Here is a 13,895-nt window from a genome sequence, read left to right as displayed (position 1 = left end):
ACGAACTAAATAGCTTTCAACTGTGTTTGATATAATGGCAAGTGATTTTCTAATACCAAATTAGCAATTTAGCATGATTACTCAAGTAGGTGTTGTAGTGATGGCTGCTGGAAATGGGGCCTGTCTAGATTTGATAAAAAAATTACTTTTTTCAATAGTGATGGTGCTGTTTTTACAGTAATGTGCTGACTATACTTTGTGATCAGTTGAATGCCACTTGGTGAATCCAAATACGAATTTCCTTCCGAAACAGCACAATCTGTACATTATTCAAAACTTTTGACCACACCACCAGTGTATACACACACACTTAAAGTGACAGTAAAAGTAATTTGCTTTCAGGTAAAATAATATTTTTTTTTCTTTTCTTATCTTTATGGACCTTATTATATTTTAAATAGCTCAATGACTGATATATAGTTTACTATACATCATCAAGTGGAGAAAATATGGCACACCAGAGACATTACCAAGAACTGGACGTCCCTCCAAAATTGATGAAAATACGAGAAGAAAACTGGTCAGGGAGAATTCCAAGAGGCCTACAGCAATATTAAAGGAACTGCAGGAATTTTTGGCAAGTACTGGCTGTGTGCTACATGTGACAACAATCTCCCGTATTCTTCATATGAATGGGCTATGGGGTAGGGTGGCAAGACGGAAGCCTTTTTTTTACAAAGAAAAACATCCAAGCTCAGCTGAAGTTTGAAAAACAAACATCAAGTCTCCCAAAAGCACATGGGAAAATGTGTTATGGTCGAATGAAACCAAGGTTGAACTTTTTGGCCATAATTCCAAAAGGTATGTTTGGCGCAAAAACAACATTACACATCACCCAAAGAACACCATACCCACAGTGAAGCATGTTGGTGGCAGCATCATGCTTTGGGGCTGTTTTTCTTCAGCTGGAACCGGGGCCTTAGTCAGGGTGGAGGGAATTATGAACAGTTCCAAATACCAGGCAATTTTGGCACAAAACCTTCAGGCATCCGTTAGAAAGCTGAAGATGAAGAGAAAGTTCACCTTTCAGCATGACAACGACCCAAAGCACACATCCAAATCCACAAAAGCATGGTCTGAATCCAATTGCAGCAGACCTGAATCCAACTGAACATCTGTGGGGTGATCTGAAGAGGGCTGTGCACAGGAGATGTCCTCGCAATCTTACAGATTTGGAGCGCTTTTGCAAAGAAGAGTGGGCAAATATTGCCACGTCAAGATGTGCCATGCTAATAGACTCCTACCCAAACAGACTGAGTGCTGTAATAAAATCAAAAGGTGCTTCAACATAGTATTAGTTTAAGGGTGTGCACACTTTTGCAACCAGGTTATTGTGAGTTTATTTTTTATTTTTCCCCCTCAAAGATTTCAGTTTGTTTTTCAATTGAATTGTTCACGTTATAGGTCACATTAAAAGGTGGAAAAAGTTCTGTCATGATTTATCTTTTTCTCATTCTTTTACATCACAAGAACCTGGCATTTTAACAGGGGTGTGTAGACTTTTTATATCCACTGTATTGTAATTCATACAAAATCAAAGAACGAATGGGCGTGATGTCATTTAGAACCAAATCTGGCCAAAAAGGTTACTTAAAGTCATCATCGAGTGGTTAAAACAGCTTCTTTTACTGACTTCATGTGAATTCTACTAGAGCTGTCAATCGATTAAAATGTTTTATCTAATTAATTACATGGTGTCTCGATTAATTAATCGCGATTAACTGCATATACAATTATTTGCTGAGAAAGCCCCATATATAATAATAATTCAATATATAATGATGAAATAATGATACATAGTTATCTTTAAATATTTTAATATATATATATATATATATATATATATATATATATATATATATATATATATATATATATATATATATATATATAAAATATTCAGATAATTAAAATGCATTACATTCTTGTGGCAGAAGAGTTCATCATTAATAAGACAATACAAAAAGTGGCTTTAGAATACAATGTATTGTTTACTACCATATTATTGATCATAAGTCAATCATTGGCATACAGTTCACAGCAATCCATTTCACAAGTGAATTTGTCAATCAGTTGGAGATTTATTATGAGGGCTTGTTTAAGTAACCATCAATGAACCACTGCGTCAGACATGCTTGTGTAGCGTCTTGGATGCGTTGCGTCATAAACATTAAATGTCACTGTGTCAAGTTAATATAGTTTAATACTTAAAACACATATTGAGATCCCTTAGTTCGGATTTGCGCTCCATCAAGTGTTTTGAACACAACGCATGTTTGTGTTGTTCTTCTGCTCAAGGGTATTTTTCTTCACTATATAAACTGTGCATTGCCACACAGCTGAAATTTCACTTACTGCCCTCTGGAGAAAACAGGTGGTACTACAAGCTTGCATTTTTTTTTTTTTTTTTTTTTACTTTTAGTTTAGATATAGATTGAGTTACTTATTTTATTTAGCTGTTTTGCACACTTGTTAGACCAACTAATGTTTAAAACAGAATGAGTAAAAAAGTCATAGAAGTGGTGTACCAGTTGAGGGGGACAATGGTTTTTCAAGCAATTAAAAAAAATCTAATTTGCCCTGGTGGGGCAAAACACTTTGATAAAAGTTACGAAGAACAGTCCTGAAGTTTGACTGGTTGAAGCCCCCTGCTATTATAAAGACTCCCATAAGATATGCAGTTTGTTGTTTGCTAATGACGGAGTAGAGTTTTTTTATAGCATTATTTTAACATTAGCATATCTGGTGGGCTGTATTCTGCAGCTATCACAAACGATGAACACTCCCTCGGAAGGTGTGAGGGCCTGCACTTTACCATTACGAGTTACAGATTAGCAGAACAGTCTCTTTCAAACTGTGACATGTTTGTACACCAGGCTTTGTTCACATAAATGCACAATTTGCAAGCTGGATGTGCCACACTCCATCTGTCACTGGATCACTGATTTCCTGACAAACAGGAAGTAGTGCGTGAGACCAGACTTATCCATGAAAATAATATGACTGTGGCGAGATTTTTGCAAAATTATGTTACGTGGTTCATTACTTGTATTGCAACTGTTCTAAGGTAAAAAGTCCACAGTGTGGCACTAAAAAAATGTGAGTTCTCCCAAACACATGAGGTTTTTGCTGAGGCAGCCACGTCATTTTGTGATGCTTCTATGACACTTTTATCTCACATGCTCTTCAGTACACTCGTCTGTCACATCGCAAGTGCAACCCTTTATCAGTTAATCTACCGCGTAATTTGAACGTGCCTGAACGAATTGTAAATGTAATTGTTTATGTAAAGCAAACGTTAAAATGAATCTCCTTAGAAGTCATGCTCTATAGTAGAAGTCTTCAGATGTCATAAGATATCGTGTGAGGAACAGGATAAAAGTAAAGTGCTTATAAACTGATAGAGATTGGACGATATGGTTATTTCACGATTCCTTATGATGTTATAATATGACATTCACGATTCTATATCATCTGGATTCGATATAACATAACACTCAAATGACAAACTGTCACATAAAATGTATTAATTTTAAGAAAAATGTTTCAGCAAAATCCACATTATAAATTTCCCATCAGAATTAAGTTCACAAATAAGCCTTAATGCTCAAAGGTTCTGTTATATCTTTCTCTATAACAAAAGTTCAAACTGTTCTTTACCGCATCTGTGCTATGGTGATTAGGATGAATGTTTCCTTTTACTTTTTGATCAACAACTGATGGTAAGAACAGAAACAGAAAGGATATTAAATGACACATTACTCAATAAAAGTGGAGTACGTGGATCTCATCTTTCATGGACTTGGATTACACAGAAGAAATTTGATTTTAAACACATTTAAGCATTTTTTTTTTTTTTAAAAAGCCGATTTTCCAAGTATTTCAGTACTAAAATTCCCAAAAGCTAAAATCAAGCGCTTCAGGACCTTGTACATATCCTGTAAGCAGTGTAGACATCAACTGAATTTTAACTTGATCACTAGGCATTCTCCGACCATTACGAAGATTGCCAAGAGTATTGTCATCAGTCTTCCTACGACTCCCTGCAGTAGCGTCATACAGTCAGGTCCATAAATATTGGGACATCAACACAATTCTAATCTTTTTGGCTCTATACACCACCACAATGGATTTGAAATTAAAATAATGTGATGTGCTTTATCTGCAGACTTTCAGCTTTAATTTGAGGGTATTTACATCCAAATCAGGTGAACGGTGTAGGAATTACAACAGTTTGTATATGTGCCTCCCACGTTTTAAGGGACCAAAAGTAATGGGACAGATTAACAATCATAAATCAAACTTTCATTTTTTAATACTTGGTTGCAAATCCTTTGCAGTCAATTACAGCCTGAAGTCTGGAACGCATAGACATCACCAGACGCTGGGTTTCATCCCTGGTGATGTTCTGCCAGGCCTCTACTGCAACTGTCTTCAGTTCCTGCTTGTTCTTGGGGCATTTTCCCTTCAGTTTTGTCTTCAGCAAGTGAAATGCATGCTCAATCGGATTCAGGTCAGGTGATTGACTTGGCCATTGCATAACATTCCACTTCTTTCCCTTAAAAAACTCTTTGGTTGCTTTCGCAGTATGCTTCGGGTCATTGTCCATCTGTACTGTGAAGCGCCGTCCAATGAGTTCTGAAGCATTTGGCTGAATATGAGCAGATAATATGGCCCGAAACACTTCAGAATTCATCCTGCTGCTTTTGTCAGCAGTCACATCATCAATAAATACAAGAGAACCAGTTCCATTGGCAGCCATACATGCCCACACCATGACACTACCACCACCATGCTTCACTGATGAGGTGGTATGCTTTGGATCATGAGCAGTTCCTTTCCTTCTCCATACTCTTCTCTTCCCATCACTCTGGTACAAGTTGATCTTTGTCTCATCTGTCCATAGGATGTTGTTCCAGAACTGTGAAGGCTTTTTTAGATGTTGTTTGGCAAACTCTAATCTGGCCTTCCTGTTTTTGAGGCTCACCAATGGTTTACATCTTGTGGTGAACCCTCTGTATTCACTCTGGTGAAGTCGTCTTTTGATTGTTGATTTTGACACACATACACCTACCTCCTGGAGAGTGTTCTTGATCTGGCCAACTGTTGTGAAGGGTGTTTTCTTCACCAGCGAAATAATTATTCGGTCATCCACCACAGTTGTTTTCCATGGTCTTCCGGGTCTTTTGGTGTTGCTGAGCTCACCGGTGCGTTCTTTCTTTTTAAGAATGTTCCAAACAGTTGATTTGGCCACACCTAATATTTTTGCTATCTCTCTGATGGGTTTGTTTTGATTTTTCAGCCTAATGATGGCTTGCTTCACTGATAGTGACAGCTCTTTGGATCTCATATTGAGAGTTGACAGCAACAGAAATTAAATGCAAATAGCACACTTGAAATGAACTCTGGACCTTTTATTTGCTCCTTGTAAATGGGATAATGAGGGAATAACACACACCTGGTCATGGAACAGCTGAGCAGCCAATTGTCCCATTACTTTTGGTCCCTTAAAAAGTGGGAGGCACATATACAAACTGTTGTAATTCCTACACCGTTCACCTGATTTGGATGTAAATACCCTCAAATTAAAGCTGAAAGTCTGCAGTTAAAGCACATCACATTATTTTAATTTCAAATCCATTGTGGTGGTGTATAGAGCCAAAAAGATTAGAATTGTGTCGATGTCCCAATATTTATGGACCTGACTGTATGTAGGATGCTGTATCTTCTGTCCTCCATCTGCACTTCCTCCTGGAATATAAAGACTACCTGCAAAAATACTGTTCACTGGACATTATTTTTTCCATTCAAGGTTGGCTACTCTTGCTTCAAGGGAATTGTCCTTGTAATAAGTGAGTCACTTTACTTCAAGTCACTTTGGATTAAAGCATCTTCAAAATGACAACTTTCTTAATTATATCTTAAATAGTATCTGGACAGTAGGCCTACTATTATCTGTTTGGATAAATTAATAATATAAATTACCTCAAATCATAAGGCCTGGTAATGTAATGTGGTAAATGTTATAAACTTTATTAGTTTGGCTTTGTACATACTCTGTTTATTCTGACTGCTCATTTTGTGTCTAGTCCAGTCTCACTTGGAGCACAAATAGCTGTATGGGCAGAGCTTTATACACTTGTAGGGTTGAATATTAACAAAGGAATTCACTTCACTGTTACAACCCCCATTTCTTTGTGAAAACAGACCTCTTGCATTCCAAAGACATACAGAGGGTGCTGATAGTGATCTATCAGTTTATTGGCTATTGGAGGTGTTTGTGTATTGGGGTCTGAAAATTTGGTTACAGTGGGGGTTAAAGGTGGTCTGCTGATTGTTCAGTTTAAATGTATCAGGTCACATGGTCAAGGAAAGGATAAAAGAGGATTGTATGTTTTCTCTGGGGGCTTTTCTCTAGCTCTTTCCTTTCTTTTTCACTACCTTGCTCTTCTCTCTGAGCTCTGCTCTTGGGTGACTGAGTTAAGTAAAGTATACTTTGGGTGTCCATGTCGCTGATGGCTCCGCGCACAGTATGTGTGTCGCAAAATGCGTCATCAGCACAGCCACACGGCTTGATTAAATGCCACCTAGATTTTCTTGACCCACGCACGCCGTTTCAACATACATTTTCAAATAAAATATATGCCTTCGCTGACATAAATGTGAAATGAAAAATTAAAGACTGATTGGGACGAGTCGGCAAATATATTAAACGATGGCCAGGGAGTGAACCTAGCACCTGCCACCCGCCAAATACAAAGAGGCTGAATCCAGTTTGCAAGCTCCAGGTCCAAATGTATATCATGCGTGGGTAATTTTGCTCATCTACCACAAAAGGCAGGCGACCTGTCTCGAAGTGACACATGACAAAAAATGCTGTTAGTCACAAAGACATGCGCTTGAAGAAACACACTTTATTATATTTTTAAGAACAGACAAAAGAAAAGCCGTCAATGCTTATGTCTGATTTTCTGTTTGTTCTGCGCAAGCCTGTCTTGTGGAACAAAAGCTTCCTCTCTTTTTTCTCTCTTTTTTCTTTGTTTCATTCGTCAGAAAACTGTTTGCAAGAATAATGTCATCTATGAGAATGCTGAAAATGATCTTTGATTATCTCGGGAGGTGCTGTGACTTTAATTTGCTTTATTTACTTGTGGTTGGCATGTGTGAAACCAACAGTAAGGACAGTCAAAGTGTGGCCAGAGGGAGCTGACTCGGCACTTCAGCAGCATTTTGGAAACGCTGACTGGAGAGTGTTCGCAACTCAGGCCACCCACGACTCCCACACGGACATTGATTCATATGCCTGCTCCGTTCTGGACTGTATCAACTCAAACATCAACAGTGTCACCACCCTCAAACGGATTACCACTTCCCCTAATCAGAAGCCATGGATGAACAGTGAGGTCAGACTCCTGCTGAAAGCACAAGACATTTCAGTCAGATCAGGTGATGCTCAAGCCTATAGCTCATCCATGGCTAACCTGAATAGGGGCATCAAAAAGACCCAGCACAACCACAAGCTAAGGATTGAGGACAACTCTGACCCCCGACGCATGTGACAAGGCATCCAGGCCATCACAGACTACAAAGCTACTAACTCCACCCCCCCTGTCACCGACACCTCCTTGAATGATGAGCTGAACCACTTCTATGGCCGCTATAATAGGGACAACAAGGAAGTGGCCATCAAGGCTGTGGTCTCTGCAGTTCACCAGCCCCTCACACTCTCCACCACCGATGTGTGTGTGGCACTGAGCAGGATTAATGCACGCAAGGCTGCTGGTCCTGATGGTATCCCTGGACACGTACTCAGGGCCTGTGCTGTGCAGCTGACTGAGGTATGGACTGACATATTTAATCTGTCACTAGCCCAAGCAGCTGTCCACATGCTTTAATACCACCTCCTTCGTGCCGGTGCCAAAACACTCCAATGCAACAAGCCTTAAAGGTCACCTATTATGGAATTTTGAAAATTACCTTTCATGTAGTGTGTAACATAGATTTAAGTGAACAAAAACATCCTGCAAAGTTTTATATATGAAAGTTCACCGTAAAAAAAGTTATTGTCTCTCAAAAGTAGGAGTCGACTCTGAGTCAATGTAATAAATCGTTTTTCCAATGAGTCATTTTCCTTTTCGTTGTGATGTCAAGACGAAAAATTATCAAATTGGCCGCGCCCACTCATTGTGCACGCAGACACCAGGGAAAACTTGAAAACATCATGTCGACAACAAGACGCTGTGTTCTGAAGTGCATATCAAAAGCGACCTTTTTTTCACTGCCCAGGGACGAGCATGTGAAGAATCAGTGGCTAGAGTTTATATTTACAACTATACAACACAAGTATAGCCCGAACCTTGTGCTGTGTTCGCGTCATTTTAATGACGATTGCTTTATGAACATGAACGCTTTCAAGTGTGGATTCGCGAGCCGGTTGATACTGAAGGAAGGTTCAGTACCAAGTTTATTTGGATCAGCTTCCTCCTCCGAATCACAACCTGTAAGTATTATTAATAATTGTTGCTTTTATGTGTTTTTTAGCATGCTTAATAAGTATTTGTGTGTGTTGGGTAAGTTACGCTCAGCGCAGCTTCTAGGTCTCCAATGTCAATTTGTCGATGTTATTGGAGTTGTCATAAAGAATAGAGCAATAACTTGTAGTAATGCAGTGCTTTACCAATATGTTTATGCGTTGGGATAACGCAAACAATAACTGATTGGGTGTTTACCACCGAACTTTGGACTATGATCGCTAACATAAATCAACTCAAATTCCTTCTCTGATTTGGATTTTTTTACTACAAAGCGGTGATGGGCGTTCCGTTTCCGACAATCTCTGCACAGAGTATACCAATCACAACTGACTGGGTCATCTGACCAATCACCGCAGATTAGCGTCACGCAAAGGAGGGGTTTGGAAAAATGAGTCATTGAACGAATCATTTGGGAGTCTGTGAGCAAATCAGGTAAACATAAATGCATATTATAAGACAACAAAAGTGTTTTTTTGTCATTGCATGCATGTAAAACTGTTGTTGGGGACTCCCAAAACAATATTAGGAACATTTGAAATGCCATAATAGGTGCCCTTTAATGACTACCGTCCAGTTGCACTCACCCCCATGATTATGAAGTGCTTCGAGAGGCTGGTCATGGCCCATCTCAAGACCTGCTTACCCTCACTGGACCCCTTCCAATTCGCCTACCATCAGAAGAGGAGCACAGAGGATGCAATCTCTACGGCACTTCACTCTGTCCTGTCCCACCGTGACAAGAGAAACACCTATGTGAGAATGCTGTTCATTAACTTTAGTTCAGCATTCAACACCATCATCCCCTCCAAACTGATCACCAAACTCAGTGAACTGGGCATCAATTCCTCCCTCTGTAACTGGATTCTGGACTTCCTAACCAACAGACCTCAGTCTGTTAGGTTAGATAATCACACCTCCTCAACCATCACCCTGAACACCAGCGTACCACAGGGATGTGTGCTGAGCCCTCTCCTTCACTCCCTCTTCACCTACAACTGCACACCTGTACATGGCTCTAACACCATTGTCAAGTTTGCAGATGAGTCAAGTCAAGTCAAGTTTATTTGTATAGCTCCTTTCACAACACACATCGTTTCAAAGCAGCTTTACAGAAGATCAGCATTAACAGACAATAAAACTGTTATGTCTATAAAGTCGATGAATCATCATTGTGCAATTTAGATAAAATACGATTCTTAATCGTGTTTAAAAATAATTAAATAATAATTGTATTAATAACCCCAGTGAGCAAGCTGTAGGCGGACTGTGGCAAGGAACACAAAACTCCATAAGATGTAGATTAATGGAGAAAAATAACCTTGGGAGAAACCAGACTCACTGTGGGGGCCAGTTCCCTCTGGCTTACATTATGAATGTAATGTAAATATTACTTGTGTATAGTTAAAATCATGGTTTAAAATGATTAAACTAAGTAAGGGTTAAGGGTCAGTGTTTAAACATCGATTGTGTTTGAACTGTAAGATTAATGACCACAGTCTTTGAAGTCCATCTTGATTAATTGCACGAGTTCACATAGATGCAATTGTCCTTGTTAATTGGCAATAGTTAGTCTATGCATTCCATTTAAAGATCGTAGTCCATCAATAGACCGAGGTGATGCAGGTTGGAGTTGGCATCAGTTCATCCTCTGAAGTCCATCATAATAGACTGAAGTGATATATGGCTGGCACCGGCTGAATTTAGCCATCATCATTCAGCGACATGTAGCAGTGGAGTCCAACATGAAGCAGGAATGGAGCTGGATCCAGCCGGTTCTGGTGACCTCAGGATAGGAGTCCCGAGGTTGAGACAGGGAAACAAATAAAAAGATGTAAGCATGGATGCCATTAAATTTATTGCAGAGTTAGAGATCATGATCACTGTTTCTGGTTTCAGACGACCCTACGGTGATTGGTCTCATCAGCAACAATGATGAGACGGCCTACAGGGAGGAGGTCCAGCACCTATCATCGTGGTGCACTGACAACAACCAAAGAGCTCATTGTGGACTTCAGGAAGTCTAAAGCTGGCACACACACACACACCCATTCTCATCAAAGGGACTGAGGACCTCTCTTGGACCCTCAACACCTCTACCCTGATCAGGGGTAGAGGTGTCTCTTCTTTCTGAGGAGACTCATGAAGGTCCACCTGTCTCCTCAGATCCTGTGAACTTCTACCGCTGCACCATCGAGCGCATCTTCACAAACTGTGTCACAGTTTGGTATAGCAACTGCTCTGTCCATGACTGGAAAGCACTGCAGAGGGTGGTGAAAACTGCCCAATGCATCACCGGTTCCTCACTCCCCTCCATCGAGGCCATCCAGGGTAAACGATGCTTGCGTAAGGCGCGCAGCATCATCAAAAACTGTTCTCACCCCAACCACAGACTCTTCACCCCACTCCACTCCGGGAGGCGTTTCAAGTCTCTCCACACCCGAAACAGCAGGTTCAGAGGAAGCTTCTTTTCTGCGGCTGTCACTCTACTGAACTCTGCATCCCGGTGACAATTGACAATTGACCCCCACCCCCCGGAACATTTGCACTACCCTATCCTACCCATTCTGTTCTATTTATTTAAAAATGTACATACTGTAATTACATCTATACATAGCCATATTCTACTGCTCTTCATACTATTTATCCTGCACATACACTTATTCTTACTGCTCTTATAATGTTACCACACTGCACATAGCTGTACATACTGTACATATCTCTATACGGTTCATACAGAATATCCATATTTACTCTGTTTTTCTTATTATATATTCTGCTAATACACTGCGTATATCTATATTATTCTACTACTATTTTAATGTCACTGCTACTACATTGCACATATCTGTACATGTTGTTCATATACTGTTCATATTACATAGCCATATTTATTCTGCACTTATAACACTGCAATATATTTCTTGTCCTGCCTTTGCACCACCTGTCTACACTTGAATATCACATTGCACCTTTCTGCTTTTTTGCACTTCTGGTTGGATGCAAACTGCATTTCGTTTTCTTTGTACTTGTACTCTGCACAATGAATCGAATCTAATCATGGCGGATTCTGTGATGCAAATGGAGTTGTTGGAGATGATAAATGTTAAGATTTGGGGAGGTGGTTAAATAAGATTTTTTTATTTGTTATTTTATTGCTTTTATCATTTAGTTTAAAGTGCAATTTATAATATGTTTTTCATGTTTCAATAAATGAATTACAATGTTAAGGCAAAATCAATAAAGCAAAAAAATTCACAGACCCTCTGCAGAGGGTTGACGATGTTATTGGATATCGCAATATTTAAAGGCAATTATCGCAAAAATATTTTTTACATATCGTCCAGCCCTAGTTGTAACAGAACCACAGACTCGAAGATAGTGTTGAACCCGGAGGTGTAGTTTATTGAAGGGAAAGGGGGAGTTGGAGAAACTGAGTGCACACCGCAGTGCAATGGAGTGGAAATCAAGGGAACTTGATGAAGGAGCAATGAAGTGAGGAGCTTGGACACACCTGAGTGTTGGAGAGGAGAACTTCGTAGAAAGTAGCTGGGATGAAGGAGCGAGGTGCTCGGAATGGTGATCACGGGAACGTGATGCTGGAGCACTGGAGTTAGGAGCTTTGAACACGCTGGAGCGTTAGAGAGGAGAATCTCGTAGAACGTTGCTGGAACGAAGGAGCGTGGAGCTCTAGATGAAAACCAGGAAACATCTTGGAGTAGGAGCAGGTAAGTGAGTCTATGTTCAAGTGTGAGATCAGACAAAGAGTGAAAGGAGAGTGGAACTTATATGTTGTGAGGCAGATTGATGTGGGAACAGGTTTCAGGTGCGGGTGATTAGTACTCTGGAGAGAGGGAACGTGGAGTGTAAGTGCTGGGAGTGTCAGGCGGAACTGTTACACTAGTGCTTTATACAACTTAAGAATTTGCAATATTTAACTTCAAATATATAAATCAAATGATAAAATAATGTTTGGGCATGTTCAAACCTACACAATAAAGAAAGTGTGTGTTTGAAAAATGTGTGTTTGAAAGATGGTTTTACAACAGTTGTGAAGGGCAACATCTCTCTGACAAAGAACCTACTTTATCTGTGCATTCTGTGAAAATGTATATATATATACACAGACAGGTGTCTTGAATGTCTTCTCCCCTCAATACTCCTGCCGCCCCTCACTGGAACATGAGACTGGTGTGGCATACAGATGGAGCTCATTCACCACTTATCTTCCCGGCCTCGCTCTGCCCAGACGCCGCTTGGCCCAACCCTGGTCGCCACAGAAACGGTTCACACTTGTAATTTTGAAAGGGGGTTAGCATTGTTTTTAACCCGGTTATATGGAATTCTGCTCTGGAGCACAGTTAGTACCGCATATGAGGGGAGATTTGTCCAATCACTGTCATTGACACCACAAATATGCAAATAAGAACTTGAACCCGGGGTTTACAGATGTTCAGTTTGAAACCTCGGAACATGAACACTCAGGATTTCATTTAGATCTGCATCCTCCTACCTACACTCACTTTACCTACTTGCAGAAGTTTGAGGTCAACCTATACGGTGGAATGATCTTCCCAACTGCTGAACCCCTCTCAGTTCGAAATTCAGCTTCCAAAAGACAGAAGTTTAAATGTTTCCTTAATGCGGAGCAATTGATTTTTAGTGGATGTATGAAATCAGTTCACCTCAAGTTCATACAGGTGTCCTGGCAGAGTAGCCAAAGGTGTAGTTCATCACATTAACTAAACACTTTTCCACTATCATTTGACGACCAGAAAGTGTTAATTTTATTTAATTATTTTTTTTGCTTGAAAAGTCAGCTTCTTAAAAATAAATGCCACTTTTTTTGATTGTTTTGTTATACAATTAAAAAGACATTCATGCTTTTTTAAGTGTGGCTTAAGTGTCCAAATACATACCTATGTTTATTAAAGCAAGCGTATCACTAACCTTGGTAACGGCTACCTTGGCCCCTTTGTTGATGAGCTGAACAACATGATCAGTTCGGCCCTTGTGCGAGGCTACGAGGAGACGCTCGGAGAGTGCACGCACAGATGATGCATCCAGCTGTGTCATGAATTAGAAGATGACTGGGGGAGGGGGGGGAGTTTTTGTGGTCAGAATCAGTAATGGGATGAAAGGAGATGGGAACCATAGATATCCGGCTCTTGGAGGGATCGAACCCTCATGTCCTTTGGAAAGGCCTGCAGGAAAACAGGAAGTGATATAACTGTCATAACAGCAGCCACAGAGGACACTGCACATGGTTTCCCATGAGCGGATATGACTGCAGGCGATGCCACACAGAAGAGATGAGAGGTTTTTTGCAAAATACTTTTGCCTGCCTCTCAACAGTTGACAGGT

General features: G+C 40.1%; 1 protein-coding gene across 2 annotated transcripts in view; it reads right to left on the bottom strand.

Annotated features, from left to right (window-relative positions):
- The window catches only part of ankrd6b (ankyrin repeat domain 6b), a 99,897-nt gene that overhangs the window by 48,002 nt on the left and 38,000 nt on the right, over positions 1-13,895 (bottom strand). For both annotated transcript variants that reach the window (XM_052095226.1, XM_052095227.1), the window contains exon 2: positions 13,482-13,735. In XM_052095226.1, the coding sequence (XP_051951186.1) occupies positions 13,482-13,607 (126 nt within the window). In that variant the 5' untranslated portion in view covers positions 13,608-13,735. The remainder of the gene's footprint in view (positions 1-13,481; positions 13,736-13,895) is intronic.

Source organism: Xyrauchen texanus, chromosome 28 (assembly GCF_025860055.1).
Source record: "Xyrauchen texanus isolate HMW12.3.18 chromosome 28, RBS_HiC_50CHRs, whole genome shotgun sequence".
In the NCBI taxonomy this organism is placed as follows: domain Eukaryota; kingdom Metazoa; phylum Chordata; class Actinopteri; order Cypriniformes; family Catostomidae; genus Xyrauchen; species Xyrauchen texanus.
Note: the sequence above shows the minus strand (reverse complement) of the source record. Positions and strands in the feature narration are given on the sequence as shown.